Source organism: Leishmania mexicana, chromosome 7 (genome assembly GCF_000234665.1).
Source record: "Leishmania mexicana MHOM/GT/2001/U1103 complete genome, chromosome 7".
Classification (NCBI taxonomy): domain Eukaryota; phylum Euglenozoa; class Kinetoplastea; order Trypanosomatida; family Trypanosomatidae; genus Leishmania; species Leishmania mexicana.
This window is the reverse complement of record NC_018311.1, coordinates 104,510-128,971: the sequence shown is the minus strand read 5'-3', so window position 1 is coordinate 128,971 and position 24,462 is coordinate 104,510. Positions and strand designations below refer to the sequence as shown.

At 65.2% G+C, this 24,462-nt stretch overlaps 2 protein-coding genes across 2 annotated transcripts; both read left to right on the top strand.

The window, feature by feature from the left end:
- Positions 1-1,409: 1,409 nt before the first annotated feature.
- LMXM_07_0290 (conserved hypothetical protein) lies at positions 1,410-2,174 on the top strand (the record flags this gene model as incomplete). The annotated part of the gene is made up of 1 exon (XM_003872124.1): positions 1,410-2,174. The coding sequence occupies one exon, from the start codon at positions 1,410-1,412 to the stop codon at positions 2,172-2,174; it is 765 nt and encodes a 254-aa protein (XP_003872173.1).
- A 3,153-nt stretch (positions 2,175-5,327) lies between these two features.
- On the top strand, positions 5,328-23,975 carry LMXM_07_0280 (putative ubiquitin-protein ligase-like; the record flags this gene model as incomplete). Its single annotated transcript, XM_003872123.1, has 1 exon — positions 5,328-23,975. The coding sequence occupies one exon, from the start codon at positions 5,328-5,330 to the stop codon at positions 23,973-23,975; it is 18,648 nt and encodes a 6,215-aa protein (XP_003872172.1).
- Positions 23,976-24,462: the final 487 nt, after the last annotated feature.

Genomic DNA, 24,462 nt, shown 5'->3' with positions numbered 1-24,462 from the left:
CTTGCACCCGCCGCTATTTCTCTCTCCTGGTGTGGGCACGCGTGCGTGCTTGGCGGTATGTGCACGGTGCCGTCAGTTTTTCTCGACTGATTCGGTCTTTTTATGGTGCTCGCTCGAGATCCTCTCCTCTGCGCGGGCGCGGCGCATTCCGCATGCGCGCACACACACACACACACACACACACACACACACACGCACACGCACACGCAGACGCAGATGCAGACGCACCTGTGCGCGCGTATGTATGTGTGTGTGTGTGTGTGTGTGTGTGTGTGTGTGCATGCGCGCGTCACGCTGCGCCCTCGTCCACGTCTCGTCCGGCACAGATGTACGCACAAACTTCTCTGTTCTTTTTCTTCGTGCCCGCTCTCGAGCCGACATGCACGGGCAGACAGGGAGGGGGAGAGCGGACGGGGCGTGGGGCTGGTGCCGGACCCACGCGGGCGGTGCTGCCTGCTGCGGTTAACATGGCCCCGCTCTGTTTGCCGTCGATTCTCCACCTTGTCGGCGTTCGCTGCGGTGTGTGCTCGTCTCTCTCGCTCTTTCTTGGGTGCGCCGCTCGACGCGGTGGCTGTGACCTATGATGGCGGTCGTGCTGGATGCGTGGGCACACAGGGAGAGATGCTCACCGACACACAGCCAGTCACCGGCGCTGCCTCGCACACATGGGACACACACACACACCCGCCCCTTCATGTTATGTCTATCTTTCGTGGCGGAGGCGGCGGCCTTCACCTGTCCGTCTAATCCTTTCCCGTGCTGTGTCGCCCCTCTTTGGCGCTCCTGCCTTCTCCGTCATGTACACCCAACCACCATCGCCACCGCCGGAACGAAAGTAGGGGGCACCGACGTAGACGTGACGCTCAAGCGAGTCGGCGTACGCGCCTGCCGACCTGAGGCACGTGACCACTCGCAGGGGACACCCGCGCAGGTGTGCACGGCGTTGAGGGAGTCTGCGCGATGTAGAGGAGGACAGGTTCGGTGTGGTGGAGAAGCGACCTCGTGGTGATGATGCACGCGCGAGTGCGCAACTCACCGTGAGCGGCGCGGCAGGGGTGCTCGTAAAGGACCGTCACGCTGGCGGAGCGGAGAGCGCGACGCACCTGCTCATCACCTCCATCGGTCGCTCTCTCTCTCACACACGCGCGTGCACTTTCCAGTTCTTTAAGGCCCCTCCTTTTCCTACGTGAATATCCGTGCGCCAACTCGCACACTCCTCTCCATCCGCATGCATGCGCGCGTGCCACCACCGCCACTGTCTTCTTGCCCATCCTCGCCCACCTCAACGTCTTTTCCGCACACGCAAACGCACACGCACAGCTCTCTCGCTCTCCTGACTCGCTCATCCACACATCCCCCAGCATTCCGAAAGAGTACCAATCCACCGCGCAGCGCAGCGTGCACACTGCATGTCCGCCTTGTCCGCCAGCGTTGTGGCCTCGCCAGAGGCTTACACCAAGGCGCTGCTGCACTGCTACAAGTACCCGGCGCAGCCGGTTATGGGCATGCTCGTCGGCAAGCGACTGAGCGACGACGCTGGCGCCGCGGCGCAGGGCAGCGGCATTCCCAGCAGCACTCACACGAGCTGCGGCGCCGCCAGCGGCACCTCTTCGAGCACCTGCTACGTATCTGACGCTGTACCGCTCTTCCACACGCTGCCCATGACGGCGCCGCACCCAATGCTGGAGGTCGCCTACGCGCATGTGCAGTACGCCGCCAAGACGACGGGGCAGTCACTGCTCGGCGTGTACATCGCGAACGAACGCCTCACGGACAACGGCGTCTCGCCGCTGACGAAGAGGATGCTGGAGGCGTTGCAGGCCCGCATGCCGTCGAGCACAAGGCTCCTCGTCTGGTTCGTGAGTAACGAGTGCCTCACCTCGCCGCCGATGGGGCTGGCGATCACCTCTCTGACGGCGGATCGCTGTTCGTGCAACAAGACGATCTCGTTGCCGTCGCAAGCCTCCGCGGATGAGCGGATGACGTTTGGCCGCTGGAACTCCGACACGCTTGCACCGGAGGCGACGGTGTCGGAGGAGAGCGTCATGGAGAGCGTGTCGAACGCGCTGGACGCCTTCGCGCACTACCGCATCGCCGACCTGGAGGATCACCTCGAGGACTCTTCTATCACCTACCTGGAGCAGCCCCTGGTGGCGCTCATGACGCGCAAGTAAAGCAAGGAGCGCACAGGTGCCAGGGTCTGCCCTTGCACCCCCCTGCACCTCTTCGCCCTCGACAACTATTCCCAGCACCGATACAGCACAGGCGTGGACTGCGGTGTGAGGACGACCGCGGACACATAGAAGGCGGATGAAGCCGGCGGTTTGGTGACTATGATGATGGCGGTGATGTTGCGCGCCGAAGGCGGTGTCTGTTCTCGGTGTAGCTGCTACCGTGCGAGTCGTGGCAGCAGCGGAAGGGGATGCTTCGGGGGTGCAATGCCGCCATGTCTTTCTCTTCCCGTGTACGGGTCTGCGTGTCGGCGGCGCTGGACCGTGGAAAACAAAGGAAAAGGGGCGAGGAGGAGGGGTGTCGCGGGTGTCCGCGGAGTCGTGAAGGCGTTGACGCAGCACGGAAGATGAGGCGACTGCACAGCCTTGAGCGGGAGGCGGAGAAGCGGTGTCCCCCCCCCTCCCCTCCCCTGACACCCGTCGGCAGGTAAAGGAAAACACAGAGGGGAGGGAGTGGGGTGGGCGAACGTAGCGAAACAAATCGGTGAGAGCGGGCGAGGAGGGGGAGCGGGGGCGCTGGATATTCGGGTTGTGTAATGCGTCGCCGATGTGTTCACGCCGCCCCTACTCCCCTTCTCCGCCTCTCCTTTCCCATTGTCTACTGCCGGCTGTTGTGTCGATGGTGCTGCACGCCTTATGCTTTTATGTATCTATCTTGATCTTGGTGGGTGTTGCGTGGCCGTGATGGTGTTCTTCTTCCCATGTAGTGTTAACGGTGCGTGGAGCTAAAGTGTGTTTGGCGGACTTACTTCAGAAACTGACAATCAACCGAGGCATTGGCGCGAGGTGAAGCATCGCTGGTGCTTGGGATACCGCGAGAGCGACACGGCAGGTGAGGACGGACGGACGGAGAGCGACGTGCGATGAGGGGGAGAGAGGCGACTGTGCGTCGTCGTGCGCGCTTTCCGAAGACGAAGCGGATAGGGAGGAGGGGCAGCAGCCACAGCGCGCCCACGGTTCCCAGTCGCGCGTGCTCTTCTCCCGCGCAGATGCTCAAATCACAACGCCGCCATTGCATGCGCATTCACTGAGAAGCGGTGTGTAGCCATCCTGCACGGCCCTCCTCCGCGTCCTCCGTGTGCCACTCTGGCACAATACGTTGTCCTTCCTCCCCGCATTACACCTCCCTCGCCTCTATCAAGCCGAGGGTGACAGGTATGTCGCACGAATGCCCAAAGTTCACCGGTTCGCGCGCTCGATCTACCACCCCCTCTCTCCCCGTTCTCTCGCCCCTTTTTCGCTTCTCCCTATCTCTCCCCACGCACACACACACACACACACACACACACACACGTCACGCGCTCTTCGTGCGTGTGTGCATCGACGGCCCGCCGGTCCACAGTAGTCGTACAACCCGCACCTAACTCTCTCTCCCCTTTCATTGGCCTGTTTACCTCCTCCGCATCTTTGTTGTTGTTCCCTTCGTTTTTCTTTTTCTTTCGGTATTACTGTCGGCGTGTGTGCGTGTGTGCGTGTGCGTGGGAGGTGGTCGTTGTCGTCACTGCCGTTGCTCTCTCGCAGCGTCACGAGCACGCACACACACACGCTCACCTAACTACCCCCGTCGCTCGCTCGCTCGCTGTCTGTCTATATATACATACGTCACCTCCTCCTTTTTATCTTCGCCGTTTTGTTTCTTCCGAGGCTGCAGCTGCTGCTGCTGGCGTTGCGGCTGCTGCCCATCTACGTCTCCGACGTCACGCTCGCGGCATCCACGTACAGGCGGGAGGGGAGTGCAAGATCACAGACGAGTAGACGTTGCTACGTGCATAGACAGAAGCCTCCCCCTTTTTCCCGACATCAGATCTCACTCACTCACACACACACGCACACACACACGCGCACGCGCATTGTGTTCAACCGTTTTTTCTCTTCTCCCTTGCTTCTCTCTGCGTGTGCCCATCTCCCGCATCGTCCTCTCTCTCTCTTTCGCCCGCGCCGCATTCTCGACTCTGCCGCTGCCGCGTGGTGAAAAGCAGTCGCCGTCGTGGTTTGTGTAGCGCCCTGTGCTGTGCACTGTGACACCTGCGTCTCTGTGCGGCACGTCTCGTGGCGTGCGCGGGTGTTCGCCCCTCCTCTCCGGGCAAAGAGTGCAAGCCCCACAGGAATACTGACGCGCACACGTACCTTCTCTCTACTGGACAGGAGCCGCATCTCTTCCGCCAGCTGGCTGGGTCGACCCTGGTGGTGGTGGTGGTGTGTGTGTGTGTGCTCTCGTACGCGGATTCCCCTTCCTGACTCTCGGATACTCTGCGTGTGTACAGTCGAATTCGACGCCGACGGGACTCACCGCTGGATTGTGTGCCCTTCACTACTTGGTTTGCGGCTGCGTTGATCGCTTGAGTTTCGCATTGGCACTGTATAGCTTGTCAGCACCGCCTGCCGCTGCCCATCGATTGTTCCCCTCCGTGCTACTGTGATCGTGGCTACTCTATCTGTCGTTGTACAGCCATCCTTGGTGATTCCTGCTGTTTCTGTTGGTGCGGTTGTGGCTGTGTGCGCGCCCTTCCCCTCCCCCTCCCCCATCCTTCTCGATCTTTCACCACCCGTCGAGTGCGTGCTTGGGCAGTGTGCGAGCAAGAGTGCGCACCGCAGTATCGCGAGTGCTGTTTGCCGTTCTGTTTCTCTGCTCCCCGCTTTGGCCTGCCAACGTCGCGCCATTTCACGTGTGTGTGTGTGGGTGTGGGTGATTCACTGACGGCACCCCCGTCACAGGCGTTCACGCGCACTGGCACGTGTGCATAGACGTGCTCTTGCTTCCCTCTACACGTACACACACACACCCACGAGCGTGTCTTCTTTGTTTTCTGCCATTATCTGCTGTCCTCGACGGGCTTCCCCCTCCCCCGCCGGCTCCCGCTCTCAAAACCTTCGCGGCTGCTGCGGTCGTGCATGTGTGGACGCTGGCGCGGGCTTTCTTTTGTTGTGCTTCGACGCGAAGCGTGCGAGCGCGCGCGCTGTCGTGTTCCGTGGGTCAAGGGTGGGTACATCAGTGCTGCGTACACACGTGCACTTTAGTCACGCGCCACCCCCTCTCTCTGTTTCTCGGCGAGACCCTCCCCAACTATTGGAACCCTTCCCCCCTCGTGCTCCGCCATGGACCCGCAGCTCCTTGTCCACCTGTTCGACACCTTCGGTGCTGACGGGCAGAACGGCCAGCTGCCATGGGGCATCTCCGCGAGTGACAGTATCGCCTTGGAGGCCCAAGGCGACGGCATCCGGTTTGAGTCGAACGGACGTGAATGGCGGGTGCTGCAGGTGGGCACGGCCGAAGACGAGATGAGCCTGCCGCCGTATCGCGGCGATACTCAGCTGCGCGACGCCGCGCGGGTGCTGCCGCCGGTTTGCTTTGCTCCGCTTGTGTCGAAGTACACGCGGCTGCTGCGTGATCCGCGGTGGGAGGTGCGCCACGTGCCGCGCATGATGGAGGCGATGCTGAACGATCGCGTGCTGTTCCACCTCATGGATACCAGCCCGCTGTCGCCGCTGAGTGACTCGCGCGTGAGCGCCATGACGCGGTGGTGGGGTGTCATGGGCAAGCCTGTGCTGCGGTACGAGAACAGCACGGGTAGGCCGCTCATGTCCCTTATCGACGGCTACGGCAGCCCTCCATCAGCTTCCTCGGATGCGGCGGAGGGCCGGCAGGGTGCGGGGAAGGAGGCACGTCGGCATCCGGCCGCCGGCAGCCTCGATGAGCACCGCTCGTCTGCGCGAGAGGGGCAGAGCGGCGACGCCACTGATTGTGCTGCCGCGGCAACGGCCACCAGCTCTCGGATGTCCCTTGAGGAGGTGCGCCAAGGCTACCGCGATATCAAGACAGTGCTCACTCTCATCGCGGCGACGAGTGCGCCCTACAGGTGCTCGCGACCGCCGAACGCGTCCGTGTCGGGGTGCACGGCACGCCTCGTATTCTGCAAGGACCCGTCCACCATCTACCTCGGGCTCCTGCTGAACTCCGCACTGCGCGGACTGCCAAGGAAGGTGCTCTGCAGCATGTCCGTCTTTCGGTTGATCGCTGAGGGGTGGGGCAGCTCGCCGAGCTTTGCTGATATCCTGCGCGCCTCCTGGGAGGAATACAGCGACATCCTGCGCGATATTCGCGCGCTGCTCGGCCTTCCGGATCCCACGACGGAGACCCCATCGCCCCCCTCTCCGGCGGCGTCTCCGTCATCTTTCTCCTGCATGTCGGCCAGCACTGGCGCGTCCGCCGCAGCGCCGTCGCGGCAACAGCCGCAGTACCACCAGAGGGGTCGTCGTCGCCAGCTCCCGCCCATGCACCTTCCGAGCCAGCAGAGCGACAGTGGCGAGCTGGGCCGACATCCGCAGTTGCAGCACCTTGGCCAGAGCACCTCTGGAGCGTCTTCGTCCGGCGCAAGTGCCGGGCCGTCCACTGGTGTCCCGTCCTCCGCCGCGATGGTGCCACACACGTCGCTGCGGCAGACGCGCACCACCGCTGGCGGCCGCATGCAGGCTGTCGAGCTGGGCATACCGATACAAAACACGGACGGCGGCGGCGGCGCGCGTGGTGTGAACGAGGAGGCGCGGCAGAGCACCGGCAACAACACGGGCGACGTCAACGACTTCGTGACGGCGTTGCTGGGCAACGCTCTCCACTCTCTGAACGGCCTCCAACTGCGCAGAAACACGGCGAACGGCGTCGGCGCCGCGCGAGGTATGACGGGGGCCGCTGGTGCCAGCAGCGGCAGTGGTGAAGCCGACGCCCCGCTGGGCAGCAACGCCGGCGTTAACGACGGCGAGCACAGCAGTGCGCCTTTCAAGACAGAGGACGCCAACGCGATTTGCCACGAGAGCATGCTGGAGTGTGCGCAGATACCGGAGTTGCTGCTCTGGTGGGCGCGGTGCCGACTGCTAGCGTATCAGCTGCTGGACAACCCGTCTCGTGTGAGCGTCGAATCAACCGGCGCCCTGGAGTACTTCCGCGAGGTGTGGGCGTGTACGCCGCTGATCCGGGAAATCTTGGAAGATGACCAAGAGGCGCTTCTAGTCACCCCCTTCAGCTCGCCGCGGCTGTCGGTCGACGAGCAAGCGTCGGAGGAGATGGAGGCGGAGCGCGCGTCGAAGAAGGCGCGGCTTGAGGCGCTGCAGGGGCGGGCTCGGCGCATGTACGCCGCGCTGGTCGGTGCTGTTGCCGATCTTTCAAAGTTCTGGTTTTCAATCCGCGTGGCACAGTCCATCGTGAACGCGGTTGCGTCGAGTGCACCGGAGACGAACACGGTGTGGAGCATAATTAACGCCACGGTGCCGTCGCGGCGCCGCTTCCAGCGCGAGGAGTTCTCGACGTACGCCGAGTACTGGCAGTACGCGCTGCTGGTCGACGACTATGTGACGCAGCCAATGTGCTTTCGGGTGTCGACGCGAGGGCGGACGATGGTGACGCAGCTGCTGCACATCCTCTCGGAGTACCCTACGTTCTACCCCGCTCTTGTGGCGCGCACGTTGGCCATGCTGAACCGACGCGAGATGATTGTCGCGGAGCTCAACGAGCGCCTCGTCAACGCTGTGGCGCGATGCCTCCGCTTCTATTTACCGCCAATGCCGCCGGCGCTGGCAGTGCCGCCGGTGCAGGCTGCATCGACGAGCGTCTCCGCTGGGAACGCCACTGTAGCCGGCACAGCAGAGACGCCTGTGGCGCCTCGAGTCTCATCGGCTGCCGTCGCGGACGTGACAAACACCAGCACTGACGGGACCGCCGCTGCAACCCCCGTCACGGTGGCGCGAGCGCCCCGACCTGGCGCAGGTGCTTCACAACGCTCGTGGTCCTCACCGGAAGACTCCTCATCCCACTCATCGTCGTTCAGCAGCGAGCACGCAGAGGAGGAAGCGGACGGAGACGTGGGTAGTGGCGGCGGAGGCGGTGGTGCCGCTGCTCAAGCGACCGCTGCGCCTTCCACTAGCGGCGGTGACGGTGACGCATCGACGCGTGGCGGCATCGACTACGAGGCCTTGGTTGTCATGAGGGCCACGGATGGACCAGACGGCGACGGTGACGGTGATTGCGGGCGGGACATGCACAACGGAAAGGACTCGACGGACGCCTCGTCGCGGCGGCGGATGAGGGAGGAAATGGCGAAGATGCCCGTGATCACGGTGAAGGCGTACGACGCCATTCTCACGTGCCTCGACGTGCTGCGCATGCTTGTCCGCAACGGGCACATCTCTGTGAACCCGATGAACCTGCTGTTCACGGTGCCCAGTGCCACCAGCGCCTCAGCGGTGGCGTCTGCGTCACCGCCAGCTTCCGTGGACCAGCAGGCCGGCGGTCACGCGCGCACTGGAGGCGCCGTGGGCTCGGATACGGCAGCCTACTCCCCTGCCGATACGAGCGCGGCAAACACCAGCGCCGGGCCGCTGTACGAGGCGTCGTTGCCCAAATCCCAGTGCGACCTCTACACCCTCCTGCACCAGCTCGTCTACCAGACTCGCTACGGCCCCCTCGCCAGCGCCGCTCTGCGTCTTTTCTCTGCCTGCGTGCACTACAATGTGCGCGATATGGTGCCTTTGTTTGCCGAGCGCGGGCTGCTGAACACGGCGCTGGCGATCGCGCGTCGGCCTCGCCTCTTTTCAGAAGATGTAGCGACAGCTGCTGCGCCGCTGCGGTTTGCACTCGACACGGTGGAGGAGAACGGCATGCCGAACATTGCGCGGCGCGAACTCCCGCCGGCACACTCGACATCGCCGTCGTCGTCGTCGTCAGGGCCGTCTCCGCTGGTTATCGCACACCCGCCGCCGGAGCTGGTGGTGCGCTACGTCCCCGCCGAAGACGCCTACTTGAACGCCGTGGCGGTTCGCATGGTACTTCCAGAGTTTGTGGAGGCCATGACGGTGCACAAGGCAACCCACCGTGTCTTCTCGAAGCACACGGAGTGGATCACGGCCCTCACGCAGAGTCTGACCGTGACGCCCGCAATGTCAGCCGCCTCACTGCTCGATATCGAGGCCCTGCTCGACGAATCCGCGGAGGTGTGCAGCGAACACGAAGCAGATGACATCGATAGGAGCGAAGATGTTGCCATCGGCGAGGACGAGGGAGGGTGTCAGGTGCCCTGCGACGCCCCTCCGTCGCCGTCCGAGTCACCGGCATCGGCGGCACACTATGTCGACCCTGTGCAGCAGCAGCAGCAAGGGGACTACCATTCCGCGCAGCAGGATCGTCAACGGTGGCTACTTTGCTGTCGAAGCAGCGCCGCCTACGCACGGCTGCTCCAGGACTTGACGGCAGCTCGGAGGCGACCTTTGGGAGCATTTCCGGTGCCTGCAGCGCGCTCTAGCACCAGCAGCGCCGACAGCGTGGTCTCCCACGCGCGCCACAATGAGCGGCGGCCGCCGCCACAGTGCATCGGCGGCGCTTCGCACTCGGCTGACACGAGCGCCCCGATCGACGTTGTCCTCACACGGATGGTCGAGCTGCATCGCCTGCACCTCAAGCGCGAGGAGGTGAGCTACAAAACCTTGCAGGGTGCCGTGAAGGAGGTGCAGCGGGTGCTGACGGAGGTGCTGCAGCCGTCGCCACTCATCACCAGCCGCTTTGCCCCGGCGCTGCGAGCGGAGCTTTCTTTGCTAAGTCAGCGGACGCATGAGTTTGCGCAGGCGGTGCGTGCCGGGGCAACCCACCCGCACCCATTTTTGGGGAGCACCGCGGACAGCGATGAGGTGACCGTGGCCGGCCAGTCTGTTGTGGCCGGTTCAACGAGTGGCAGCGGCGTGGGCCCGCGCACCCGTGCGGACTACCTCCACCTCCTCGTCCAGGGCATCGAGGTATGCCGCACGCTGAACAACTTCTTCGCCTTCTTCTCTGCATTGGACTGGGACGGTCACCAACGCCGCTACCGGTTGAGCCGCCGCAGTGCGGAGCAGCAGGCCAGTCAGCAGGAGCTGGCGATGGTGCTGGAGTCCACCGTGCGCGATTTTCACATGGCAGTGAACCAACTGTGGTCGTTGATGGGATCGCACGCGCCGCTGCAGCTGTGCGACACGGACGCCGCTGAGGACAAGGAGATGCCAGCAGCGCAGGACGAACGCGGCGCCACCAATCGACGTGGTCATAGCCTGCGTACCCGCGCCCGTCTAGGGAACCCGCTGCAGGTGTACGAGCAGGGCAACGCCGACGGGGCCAGCTCGCTGCTGAGCTACGTCCAGGCCACCATTGGTCCCTACCTCCACGCCCGCATCTTCGGCGACTACCTCCGCAGCGCCCCACCGTCAACGCGGATGGAGGCAACACTCAAGTCGACGGTGCAGTGCATCTTGCACGTCTCTTCGCGCGACTTCATTGGCGCACCGGAGGTGGTGATGGCCCGTGACAGCGGCACCGACGGCAGTGGTGGTGGTGAGGCCCTGGCTGACGCGGATGGCGCCATGTCGAAGACGATGCGGCGCCGCTGTTTGAAAGCCATGAAGCGCGTGCTGGAAGGCCAGGGCTCGGAGGCGCAGCGGCACAGCTCGAACGACTTGATGCAGCAGCCTCGAAGCGGAGCGGGGGAGACTGCGGAGGAGGGCAGAGGTGACGACGCGGATGTCCGCGACGGTGCTCAACACAGCCCTGACGAGGCTGCTGCAGTGGAGAGAGTGTACTACCACACCTCGGAGTCGCCTTGCAAGGATGTCATCTCCTCCGTGCTGCGGCCGCTGGGCGTCGGCGATGGGGTCTTCCTGCGCCAGCTGCTGGAGGCATGGCGTGTGTCGACGTCAGGTTCGAGCGGGAGCGGCGGAGGTAGCAACGGCCCCGGACGCCGCGACAGCGAAGCAACGCCGTGGCGGAGTGTCTTCAGCGAGGTCATGGAGTTCGCCGTGGACGCGCTCGTGGTGCGTGCCCCGTACACGGCGGACGATGTAGCGGGGCTTCTGCGCAGCTTGCAGGCTGGCACCCAGCACAGCAGCGTTTCCGCGGGCATCCTGTCTCTCTACGATCGAAACGCAGAGGCGGGCGCCACCGTCGCGCCTGTGACTCCCGCGGCGCTGCCGGCGGCGGTGAGGGGTCGCAGCGGCAGCGAGGAGGAGATCGCCGTCGTGGCTGGTATGGACGCCAGCGACCAAATTCTTCAGTCGATGCTGCAGGACGGCCGCAGCTTGTTGAATGAGCCGTCGACGGCGTGGATGACGGCAGAGGCCTGGGTGCAGGCAACTACGTCGGCAGGAGGCGCAGCAGCGGCCGCCGCAGGAGATGAGCCATCGCTAGGCCTCAGCTCGGCTGCAGAGGTGCCACAACAAGCGGATGCCAGACCGGTGGCGCCTGCGGAGGCAGCAGCTGCTGGTGGTGACGCTTCTGCAGAGGCGCTGTCGCACTCCGCCTTCTCTATCGTTGTGCCATCTGTGTTGGCCGGCCCCCACGCAAGAGGCGGTGGCAGACACGGTGGTCGTCGCAGAAGCCACGGCGGGATAAGCCGCGGCGCCGACTCCGAAGACTCCGTCGACAGCGGCACAACACTGTCGTCTTCGCTGCCAACGTTGACGCCGCCGACGGCGCTCGCGACCGACGCCGTTGGTGATGCGGCCGCTGCGGAAGGGCTGGCCGGGTCCGCTGACGGAGTTGGCAGCGGTGTTGGAGGTGGTGGTACTGCTGCTGCTTCTGCGGCTGCCGCGGAGCAGGCCGGTGCGGCGCCGCTCACAACGCCGCTCTTCGCCCCTATCAACGCAGCAAAGGCTCTACAGCAGTGGCTGTTCCTCTCGCTCTTCACTGGCCGCCGCGCGGCGGATCAGCCGACGCGCAACTTCTTCTACTTGTCTCCGTACCGACGCGACGGTCATGCTCGGCCGGCACTGCCGCTGAACGTCACAGGGCTCCTGCGTACGATTCGGAATGACTTGCAGGCCGCCTTTGAGGACGCCGTGCGCGGCGCCAGCGCTGGCGCTGGCAGCCTGGGCCCCACTCCCGGCGACGGCGCCGAGGATGAGCCCACGCGGCAGCTGCACGTGCCGCAAACGCAAGCGAAGCAGCGAAACGCTCACGACTCGGACGACGAGGAGGCATCCATCGTAGCAGACCTGCAGGGGCGCTTGCACATGTTTCGGCCACAGCCGCGCCACGAGAACCGGGCAGGAGCCGCGGCAGGCAACGGCGGCGGCGGGCATGCCGCATTCTCCTCCGGACATGTGCACACGGCGTGCGAGTGGTTTGATCTGGACCCGCGCGAACTGGCCGTGGTGAACCTGCCGAGCCGCGTTAACGTGGAGGCGTGCCTAAACGAGGTCAACTTCGTGGCAGCCCGCCGCGTTCTGTGGGAGCTGGCGGTGCTGGGCGCGGTATGCACGGGCGGCAGTGGGGCGGCGCCAGAGTTCGAGAGCACACCACTGCACGACATGCTCTCCCGTGCAGCGCAGTTTATGATTCTCCTCTCACGCCTCGTCTTTTCCGGCGATGCGGAGGCGGCGAAGCGCGCTTCCGCAGCAGCTGGTGGCGGGTCGTTCACTTCCGCGACGACTGCGGCACCCGCGCTCCTCTCACCGGCCGCGGCAGCACTGAAGGATAAGCTGCAGCGGTGTCTTGTGTACATGGCGGTGCTTCTCATGAACTTCCTTGAGGGCTGCGACGCGCGGACGCGGGGGCGACACTGCACCCACGTCGAGTCGCTCCTCTACTGCGTCCTTGATGTGTGGCCGAAACTGCCGGGGTTTCCGATGGTGCCGCATGTGTACGTGGCGGCAATGGAGGCGGTGGCACAGCTCAAGCCGGAAACTCTAAGCCGCATGTCCTTCCAGTCGCTGGCACGGGAGTGGCAGGACGGTGCTGCAAAGCCGGCGCCAGCGACCACGACTGCTGCGGCCACTGTCAGCACAGTCACGTCCCCCCGTCTGCCGTCACCCCAGCCGAGAGAGCGGGAGGGGACGGCGGCAGGCGACGACGACGACGAGGAGGAGGAAGGCGGGGACAGCGACGTGCAGCGCAGCAGCGCAGAAGAGGCACGCACAACCATCACCGGCGACGGCAGTCGTCGCTTCAACCAATCACCATGGGCCCGCGCTGGTCTCCTGCACAACGGTCGCGCCGGGGCGCCGTCTCCCGGCTCGAGCCCCATGCAGGAGCGCTTCGGTCAGTATGTGACGCGTCTGCAGCAGTCACGGCGCTCGCAGCTCGGCGCACCGCTCTCTGCTGCGAACGAGTGGGGGCGCGCGCTGCCGTGGGTGTGCGATGTCGCAGCGGGCCGTATTTTTCCCTTGGACACGCTGAGCGAGACCGGGCATCGACTCCTGCGCAAGCGCGCGTGCCGAGCACTGTGGGGCATATGGACGGGCACGAACGTGGCCGAGCAGCAGTACGTGCTGGCCTACATGCTGCACCGTGTGCTCTCTAACGTGCGCGAGAATGTTGTGTTGCTCGAGTACGTTGGCGTGCTGCTGACGCAACTGCGCGGCGTCGTTCTGGTGGAGGCCCTTGCGTTGACCCCGCTGCCACGTGCAATCGTGAAAGTGGTACGTCAGGCCATCGAGGAGGTGACCGCAGAGCAGCATGAGGAGGAGGCGCGCCTGCAGACACTGAGCGGCGCCAGCGCTGGTGCAGCTGCGGCAGCGCAGCGCGAGTTCCGCCAGCGCCGCCGCCGCTCCTACGCCCGTACCCAGATGACGCTGCACGGCCAACTTGTCAGCTTCCTGAGCGTCTTCCAGAACGTCCGCAGCGACGCTCCGTTGGTCGCCGATCCGTTGTCCCGCACGGCCGCCATGGCGCCGCACGTGCAGGGGATGGGGGCGCAGTGCAGCTACTTTGACGCCACGCGCAACACGTTCTGCTGGAATGGGCACCAGTGCCACCGCCAGCACGTCGTCCCGGTGAATGGGCAGCGTGGACGGGACGGGGAGGAGCACCGCTTCGGCCTGAACACGTTCGGCTCGGGTACGCAGCATGCACTGGACGAGGTACTCTCGGTGCTGGAGCACCACGGGTTCCCGTGCCCACTGGCAATGCCCGCCACCGCCACTGCCGCACGGAGCGCGAGTAGCGCTGCGGAGGCGGCATCGGAGGAGAACGCAGGGGAGGTGGCGGAGGCGGAGGGGCATGCTGCTGTGCGGCCGCACGCCTCCTCAGCCGCCAGCGACCCGACACAGAGCACTGGGCGGCAGCCACAGGCGCACCAGCCATCGCAACGAGTGGTGCGGTTGCCCTTGTCGGCGGGCACGGCCGACCCCAACACGGTGCGAAGCCGCCCCCAGAATCCATACGAGGTGGAGCGACGCACTTGGCAAGGCGACCGGGCACGGCGGGAGCGGCTCAGCACGATAGGCGACGCGCCCGGCGCTGCCCACGGCAACAGGGGCGATGAGGGCAGCATCGGCAACCGAGATGGCACGAGTGCAGACGTTGGCGAGCGCGCATTGCCGTCACAAGCAGGTTTGGTCACGGCGGATGCCACGGGACCGGAGAACTACCAGCGGGTGCTGCGAGGCGAGGGCTTGCCATGGCTGCCCCTCTCCGCGCGGCCCGCGCCATCGTCGTCGTCGCTGCAGCAGCTCCGTGGTGGCCTCAGCGGCCCGCGGGACTTGGACTACGGCGGGGACGACATGGACGAGGAGACCCAGGGGGTGTTCACCCACCTCACCGGCGCCTTTGGCGGTAGCCGCCGCGAACGGTCACCGCTGCGGCACCGCCTTCTTAACCCGCTCACCAGCGCCGACTTCCGTGCCGATCCGTTGCGTCGCTCCATCATTCCGCACTGCGCCATGTTTGGCCGCGATGTATGCGAGGAGGTGGTGCGCATGGCATTCGATTTTATGGCCGCCCGACTGCGCGACGAGGCAGCCGACAAGGCAGACGCGGAGGCGGCGAAGAGGGAGCAGCAGCAGCAGCCGGGCAGCACCGGCTGCGTTTCTTTCTCTGCCCTCCCTGGCAACATCCGCTCGCTGGACGGGCTGCTTTCGACCTCCCCGCAGTTTCCCTCGTCGCCGGTGGCCTCGCCTGTCTCCGCCGCCGCGCTGCCCTTCTCAGGAGTCCTGCCGGCTTCTGCTGCTGCCTCTGTTACCACAGCGAAGGCGGTGGCGGCGCGGCTCACTCTCCCGCGTGTGGAGGTGGTGGAGTGCGCCGTGGACGAGGTGATGGTGCACTTCCTGCTGACATGCTTCTCGACTTATTACACCACGTGCATGCACCTTGTGCGCACCCACCGCCCGGCGGGGTTACCCGCCCCACCAGCGGCCACATACACAGCTGCTGCAAGGTCGACGGCGCCCGCATCAAGTCGCGATGCGTCGGCTGATGTCACCAGCGGGTGCGTCGACTCACTCTCGGTGCTGTGTGCGTACATCACCCACATCGATCCCCCGAATCGCGAGAAGGCCATGCTGCTGAGCGGGCTGCTGCTGACTGACATGATGCGCCTTGAGGAGGACGTGTGGCAGCACATGGTGACGGTGCTGCGGACCACCGTGCAGGTGCACCGCAAGGGGCGGCGACTGACCGACAAGGCGTACGCCGCTCTGTCTGCCCATCACCTGCGGCTGACGCGTGTGTCGGCGAACACGCCGGTGGAGCCGTCTTCTCCTTCGCGCGAGGAGGGCAGGGTGACTGCGGCGACAGCACGGAAGAGCTTTAGCCATCGGAGACCCCGCAGTCAGGCACATGTGTCTGTGCCGTCAGCGAACAGCGCGCGACATCAAGCCCCATCATCGCAGCTTGCAGAGTCGACAGAGCAGGAGGAGTTGCACGCCGACGGTGGCGCTACAGGGGCGGCGAATAACGACGACGCCGAGGCCGCCATCACCGTGCACCGCTATCTCATACCCATCAGCATCTTCCTCGCCAACCTGGAGCCCTACATCATCCGCCACCCTATCGCTTTCTACCACGCATTCCGTCGCTACTGCGAGGTGCGGTGGGTGCGCGCGGCGGCGGGCGAGATGCCGGCGGCGTGGCTGGGGGTGTGGGTGCGACCGCGGCCCCCAGCAGCAGGTGCTACTGCTGCCGGGGGTCGTGGCCACAGCCCTCGTGCGGTGCGTCGACCTCGCTGTGGTATGGCGTCGACGCCGTCGCGTGACTTTGTGGAGCGGGTGCAGTGTTTTGTGCAGCACCTTGCCCGCAATGTCGATGCCGGCCAAGGGCGCGCCACGCAAGGCGCCAGCATGCTTGCCGTCGTGGTGCAGCTTCCAGGCGTGTGCGAAGCGCTGCTCTCCCCTAGCTTTGAAGTACCAGTGCCGGCTATGTACGCGGAGCTGCTCACGTCTACTGCTGGCGCGCGTGGCACTCCTGTCAGCTCCGCTGAGGCGTTAGCTGCTACGACCGCCGTCAGTGGAGAGGAAGAAGTCGGACCTGCCACATCCATGGCGAACGTTGACCGCTGCGCACCGGCAGTGTCGCGGTGGCCGCCTGTCATCGCTGTGCCGCCCTTTCTCACCCTCGCGCTGTACTTCTGCTCCGCACTTGGGGAGGCGGGTCGGAGCAGCGGCGCCAGCGGTGTCGGGCCCCACATCACCGGCAGTGTGGACTTTGCGACCGCCATTTTCGCGCATGACCCGATTGCTGTATCGGAGGTGGTTGTGCGCACGCTCGGCTGCCTCGTCACGGGGGTGGAGGTGGCGGAGGCCTCGTCTCAGGCCGTCTCGGGCTCTGGCAACGACAGCGCCGTCGGCAGTGATCGGGACGCAAACGAAGAGGCGGTGGCCGCATCTACGCGTGACGGCCTCGCAGCAGCAGCCCAGCAGCAGCAAGTCGAGGCGGAGGAGAGAGTGCGCTGCACGAGGAAGACACTCATCCGTTGCCTGCACGATGTGCTGTGCTTCTTGGAGCGTGGCAGCCCGCAGCCGGCGACGGCGGCTCTGCCAGCCCGTCAGCGAGCCACTCAGCAGCGGATGGGCGTCAGCAGTGCTGTGCAGGAGTCCTTCCTACGCTTCTTCGACCACCTTGGCCGCCTTGGTCTTCTTGATCTGCTGTTTCGCGTGTGCTTGCTGCAGTCGTGCGAGCACGGCCGCGATGCAACGTCGCTGCTGCAGCTGCTCGCGCATCAGCTGCTCGCCTTGGGCGAGTTCAAACTGGCGGAGATGCTGTCACCGTCTCAGAAGCGGTACGCGGCGCATCTGCAGGACATGCAGCAGCAGCAGCAGCAACATCGGCTGCCGCGTGGATTGTCGAGGACGAGCTTGTGGATGGGCCAGGGTGACGTCCCTGCCTCCTTGCGCCGCCCATACCCTGGCCTACATGGGCCGGAGCTTGCGAACACGCTGGACTGGCCGCCGTCCCAGCTGCGTGACTCGGCCGCGCCACCCGGCCTGCGTCATGCCTTCGACCACCTGGAGGCACTGCTCGCTCGTGACACGATTCGCAGCAGCGGCGATGGCGCCGTGCAAGTAGGCGACAACGTGCTCGAGATCACCTCGAGCTTTGCAGGTGAGCACGGCGTTGGCGCCGAGGCGGCGGACGCGAATGCGCTGCACGCCTTTCTCACTTTTGAGGAAGAGCAGGAGGAGGGCGACGTGGAGGGCAACGGCAACGAGAGTGGCGACGACGACGGTGACGACGGCGCCAATAGCGGCAGCGGATTCGGTGAGCGTGCGGGACATGACGGAGCAGCGCCGCGGCCCGCGGCGCCGAATGGTGTCGAAGGCACCGACACATGGCCTCTCATGCACCCGGTGAGGCGCACTGGTGGGATGCGGTCTGTTCCGAACGACGACGGCGGCAACGAGGAGGAGCTGAATGTGAGCGCGCAGGGTAGCGTGCAGCAGCGGCGCTCTCCACCGCAATTGCTGTCGTCGCCGCCTGCTTTGGTCGGCGCGGCTGTCCCGCAGCAGACATCTTTGGTGCCGGGGCACGACGATGCCGTCCGCGGCGGCCGCAGCGACGAGGAAGACAACCGTCATCGCCGCTCGGTGGCGCTGGCGGCATACGAGGAAGCAGTCATACGCTCACTGCGCGCCGAGGAGGCGATGAGGCGTCACCGGCGACGCCGGCACGACGACGACGACGACGGCGGCGCTGAGGAGGCGGTTGAAGACGACGACGACGCGGAGGAGGACTACTTGAGCCCCGACGAGGAGGGTGACGAGGAAGACGACAGCGCCCTCTTTGCCGATGACATGGTCGACGACGGTGCCGACATGGACGGGGACGGCGATGTGGAGAACCTGTTCCGCAGTCAGCCGGAAATGCCCGGCTTCTTCGTGCCGTCCCCGCTGAGCTCCGCGCGGGCCGCCGCGGGTGGCGGTCGACACAGCGGGGAAGGTGATGGCGACGACGACGACGACGATGACAGCCACACCGAGGAGGAGCACGCAGGCGGCGACGGCGACAACGGCGAGGACGACGGCAGCACCCCAGACGACGACGAGGATGAAGAGGAGGAGACGTACGAGGAAGAGGATGACGAAGACGACGACGCGTCCTTGTACGACGACGGCGCGGGGCACTTGCTGTCGGGGCGGGACCACCTCGAGGATGCGCTGCTTGACATGTATTCGCCGGCGATGGCTACCGGCGGCGGCGACTCCGGGGCCTTGCGCCATGGGCTGGCACAGCAGACGCCTGGCAGCCTCACATACCTCAACGACGATCCGGTTGGGCGTCCCGCAGCAGCGGCTACGGCGATGGAGCGGGCACAGAGTTTTGCAGCGTGCGCTTATCGCGCCATCTTGCTGGCAGTGCGCCCCCTGGCAGCTCATAACGTGGTGGAGACGGAGACCCCGCCGCTGCCGGTGCTGCACGCGTTCGAGGAGGAGGCACCGGTGGAGGTGCCGGCGCTGGAGGCAAACCAACATAGTGGCGACAGCAATGACAGCAGCGCCGACCTGGCGTACCGGTTATTGGGGGAGGTACACCAGCGTCGCGTTGGCACCACCGACGACTCTGGCAGTCCTTCCCCTCAGCACAATCTTGCCACGTCGCGTGTCACTACCACCGTGGCACCGGCTTCCGCGTTGCAGCAGCGGCCGCTGCTGCGCCGCCCACTGTCGTCCACCCCTTTGCCATCACCCTTCTCGGCGGCGGCTGGGATAGAGAACACCCCGAGCGACCAGGTCATGCGTCGCGGACGCGACTCACGCTCGCCCTGGGATACCACAGTGCGAAACACCACGAGCCGGGGCCCTGCGGCCGCCGAGAGCGCTTCTCTCGATGCGACGTCTCCCGCGACCGCTGGCACGTCGCAGCGACCAGCACCCGAGTCAGGCAACACGGCAGGCACAGCGGAGGTACAGACAGAGCCAACCACAGCCAGCGAGCCTGATACAAGTATCGACGTGCTCACCGCACGCATCCTGGCCCTTTTCGCGGCGGGCGACGCCAACGCCCACATCACCTCCTCAGCAGACCCACTACTGCCGCAGGCCTCCGCGGAGAGAGCATCCGCTGCGTCGGAGCAGCCGACGAACGGGGCCGCAGTAGCTGCCGCTACGCCTGCGCCAGCGCCACCAGCGGCGCCGGAGCCGTGGGAGGGCACCCTCAACCCGCAGTTTCTGATTGAGATGCCCGAGGACGTCCGCAGCGAGATCTTGTTCGACAGCATGAACCTGCTCCGCGGCGCCGACGAGCGTGAGGTGCGAGGGCAGCGCACCCGTTTGTACCCGGGCTTTCTGAACTCGATACCGGAGGATGCGCAGCGGCACGCCATGGAGGTGGAGGCGCGGTGGGTGCGGGTGACAGGCGCCGACAACAACGCCAGCGAACTGTACCAAACGCTTCTCCTCGTTGATGCCGAGACACGCCACGACCTGCTGCTGCAATGCGACCTGGAGCTTCTTCGCTCCTACCCTGAGGTCCTACGGGAGGCGACGGAGTTGCGCGCCGAGGTAGAGCGAGCGCGCGAGGAGGCTGAGCAGGCCGCGCAGCGCGAACAGGAGCGGCGCCAGCATCAGCGCGAGCAGGCAGAGCAACTGCAGCACCAGCAGCAGCAGCAGCAGCAGCAGCAGCAGCAGGCGAACCAGCGCCAGTCGCGCTTGTGGATGCTGGGTGCCTGGGACGCCACGTGGGATGCAAGGGGGAGCGGTGCAACGGCGGCGGCGACGGCAGCGACCGTTGCGTCTGGCATCCGCACCAGTTTGCCGGCTCTGCGGGACATGGAGACGGTCGAGGGGGTGATGAGAGTCATGTTCGGTTCTCCCACCCCGCTGTACGAGGTGGTGAATCACGAGCTTTTCTTGGCACGCCGGCTGTACCGGTGCGAGATGGTGTTGCAGGCACTCGAGCGCCCGACGTCTTCGTCCACATCGCACTTCGTGAGTGTCTACCCAGGCAGAGCCGCTGAGGTGAGCGGTCCCGGGCTCATGCTGTCGCCGCTGCGTGACGATGATGCGATGCGTGAGGTCATGATGTTTAACCACCGGCATGGTGTGCACCGTGGCAACAACACCATGATGCGCCGCGCTCCGCCACGCGGTGCCCCGATGGCAGCTGCCAGCGGCACCGCTGGTGCGGGTCACTACCATCTGCCGCAGTTCCCGTCGTTGCAGCTGCCACCGTCCGCGGACGTGGTGGCATCAGACTTGTCTGTGTCACCACTGTCCCCACCACCGCACACGCTGTCTGGCGGCGGCGGTGGCGCCTTTGCCACCGAGCGCTCCGTCCCCGGATCACACGCGGCGGCGTCGCCATCAACGTCGCTCGCAGCGCTGAGTGAGTCCATGGTGCCAGTGCAGGAAACAGTATACCACCCGCTCGCCCTTCCCTTACCTGATGTGCCAGAGGACATTGTCGCTCGCTGCATCGAGCTGCTACGGCTGCGGGCGACGGCGCCGCTAGCGCTGCCGTGCAACCTGCTGACGGGCATCAGTTGCTTGGACCAGGAGCTGCAGCGCTTCATGCAGCTGCTTATGTCCGACACAGGCACGGCGGTGCGAATCGCCTGCCAACTGCTAGACTTGATGGCAGCCACTCCGACGACGACAGCGGAGGATGCGTTGCCCGACAGCGCGACGGGCTTTGGCAGGCCCGCCACTGCTACCACCAACCCCAGGGCCGCCGCTCGCGCGTCACCGTCCACGCCCGGTACGTCGTCGTCCCACTCCCCGCGCCCGTTGTCGACGAGCGAGCTGGCCGCGAACCGGCAGCTCATCAAAGACGTCACGACGCTCTTCGTGTCCCTCGTGAAGCAGAACCAATCCATGGTGTCCGCCTTTTTCCTGTTACCCGACAACACCGTTGACACAGCCACTCTGAAGCCGCTGGACGCCCCGTTGGACGCGGCTGAGCAACGTGCGGTGCAGCGCGGTCTGTGGAACCGACTGTGGCGAGTCGCGCGGCAGCACGTGCACGTGCCCAGCTTTGCGCTGGCACTGGACAAGCTGCTGCAGCAGCTTCTGCGCTGCCAGCGCTCCATGTCCACCGCCTCAGAGGACAACGAGTTGGCCAGCGGCGCCGACCCCAACGCCCGCGAGCTGCTCACAGAAACCCTCATCGCGCACCCGCGGCATCCACACCGACTTCGGTGGACCAACATCCGCCTCCTGACCAACTACGAGGACGGCGGCTACGTGTGCAACGTGTGCGGTGTCAACCCGGGCTTTGACTACTGCTTCCACTGCGCCTCCTGTCAGTACGACCTCTGCGCCAACTGCTCGCGCGAGCGCCTGACACTCGCGGAGATGCAGCAGCGCACGCGGCGGGCGGCAGCCCTCATGCTGCAAAACGTGCCAGAGACGGTCACCTCGATGATGCGGCTGCTGCGACACCCGCTCTGCCGGTCCGACGTTGCGATGAACGTGGTGCATCTCATGTCGTTTGGTCTGCAAGAGTGCGGGGCTCGTGAGGGCGTTAGCTTGTTCTCTGCTGACGCCGGGTCGCTGCACAGCGGCACTGCCAGTACATGTGTAAGCCCCATTCAGCTCCTGGAGCAGGAGCTCGTCGAGCTGGCCGAGGCCAGGGTGCGCGCGTTGAAGGCGGCGCGAGACGAGTTCCGCCAGGAGGTGTACGCAATCTTGCACCCGAGGCCCAGAAGCAACGGCCACAGTGCCGGGGTCGGCGTGGCTGCGTCTGCCCCGACGAGGTCGCAGTCGGGCGGTGCCACGAGCGTGAGCGGGCTCTCTGGCCGCCATACATGGCAGCAGCTGAGCATCCCCGAGGGCTACGTATTCGACACCGACACTGTCATGGCGCTTCTCGTCAAGCTCGACATCAAGAACAGCGAGGGCGACGCCATCCAGCTGCTCTTCGAACCCTACGTGGCCACCATGCGCTCCGAGCCGCGCGCCTTCACAATGCTGTGGCGGGCAAGCCAGGCGTACCTGCTCGACGTGTCGACGCTGCTGGAGCACGTGGCACCAAAAGAGGTCCTCCCGCTGCCCTCGTGTGTCTCATCCATCCTCCAAACCTTCTGCAAGTACCACCTGAGCGAGTCACGGCTGCTCGGCGCCTCTTCGAGCGCACGCACCCTGACGGACAGTCGCAGCAGCTTAGCTGGAGAGACGGAGCACTTCCTGCACGCCTCGACGAAGCCGTCGTCTGTGTCGGACCGCGCGGTGCGCGAGTTGGCAGAGCGGCCGGATGCAGCGCAGTGGATGACGGCCGCCGGCACGCGATTGTCCGAAGAAGGGCTGAAGAGCGCTGAGGAGCTGCAGCACCGTCGGCTGCCGCGTGTGGTGCGAATGGTGCTGGAGGAGAACCGCACGACGCTGAACACGCTCTTGCACTGGGATGGTAACCTCCTGAAGGACAGCTTCGCCTTTCTCAAGTACGAGCCCAACTTGATCGACTTCAACTTCAAGCTGACGGACTTCCGGCGGCGGCTGGGCTCGCGGCGTGGGCCGAACATTCTGTTGCGCGTGAACCGCCAGACTTGCCTGCTCGATAGCTTCAAGGAGCTGCAGAAGGTCAAGTCCTTTGGCGGCCAGCTGCACATCCGCTTCCATGGCGAGGAAGGCGCCGACGCCGGCGGCCTGACGCGGGAGTGGCTGCAGCTCCTCTCCGAGGCCATTGTGGACGAGAGGTACGCACTCTTCATCCACTCGCAGGATAGTATTTCGTTCCAGCCGAACCCGTTCTCCAGCGTGAACCCGAACCACCTCGAGTACTTTCAGTTTGCGGGCGTCGTGACGGGGCTGGCGATCGCGCACAACGTCCCGATCGATGTCCACTTCACGCGCGCGTTCTATCGGCACATCATCGGCCACCGCCCTGTCTTCTCCGACCTGCAGAGCTTTGACCAGGAGCTGTACACAAACCTCAACTGGATCATGGAGAACGACGTCACAGACCTCGGCCTGACCTTCGCCGTTAACTATGACCGCTTCGGCTCGGTGGAGGAGGCGGAGTTGGAGCCGAACGGTAAGGACACAGCCGTGACGAACGGTAACAAGCAGCAGTACGTCCGCCTCCTGTGCGAGTTTTACATGACCAAGCGCACGGAGGACCAGCTGCTGCGCTTCCTGAAGGGTTTCTATTCGGTGATCCCCCGTCGTGAGATCCAGTGCTTCACGGAGCTGGAGCTGGAGCTGGTCATCAGTGGCATGCCCAACATCGACATCGAGGACCTGCGCACGCACACCGTGTACGAGGGCTACAGCAGCACGTCGCCGCAGGTGCGCTGGTTCTGGGAGGCGGTCGGCTCCATGAGCAAGGAGGACCTGGCGAACCTTCTGCAGTTCACTACCGGCTCGTCAAAGGTGCCACACGGCGGCTTCGGCCATCTCGAAGGATCGAACGGCCGCTCGCTGCCCTTCACCATCAGCCGCTGGGCCGTAACCAAGGAGGACCTCCTGCCGCAGGCGCACACGTGCTTCAACAAGATCGACCTGCCCGTCTACACCTCAGCTGCGGTGCTCAAGGAAAAGCTGATGCTGGCGATCACGTACGGTAGCATGGGCTTCACGATGGTGTAGTAGTAGAGTGGGGGGAGGGGGGAGGGGGAGGGGGCAGAGGCGTGTGCGCGTGGGCGTGAATCTGTGCCGGCGCTTTTCCTCTTTGTTCTGGACCCCCCCTCCCCCCGCCTGCCGCGTTGTCGCTCCCTCGCTCCCTCTGTGCTTGTGTGCGTGTATGTAGATTAGTAGCGTGATACGTTTGCGCGGCTGATGAGAGTCGCCGGCGGCATGTGTGCCACCCGCTCGCTGTCTCTGAGCTGCACTGACCAGATGGACCGATGTGTATCGAGTGGCACTGCATGCGTTGCATGCAGTGCGAGAGCGTGTGCATCTGCCCGCATCGAACACTGCCAGGTTCGCTGCGAGGGGAGGGGGCGACATGGTGCCTGCTCCTCCCACCCTTTCTTTTGGCGTGTACTATGCCACGTGATGGGCACCCGCGATCATGCGTGGCGTGCAGCACCTGCACGGGGCATCTCAGCTGGTCTCTCACCGAATTCACCTCCTC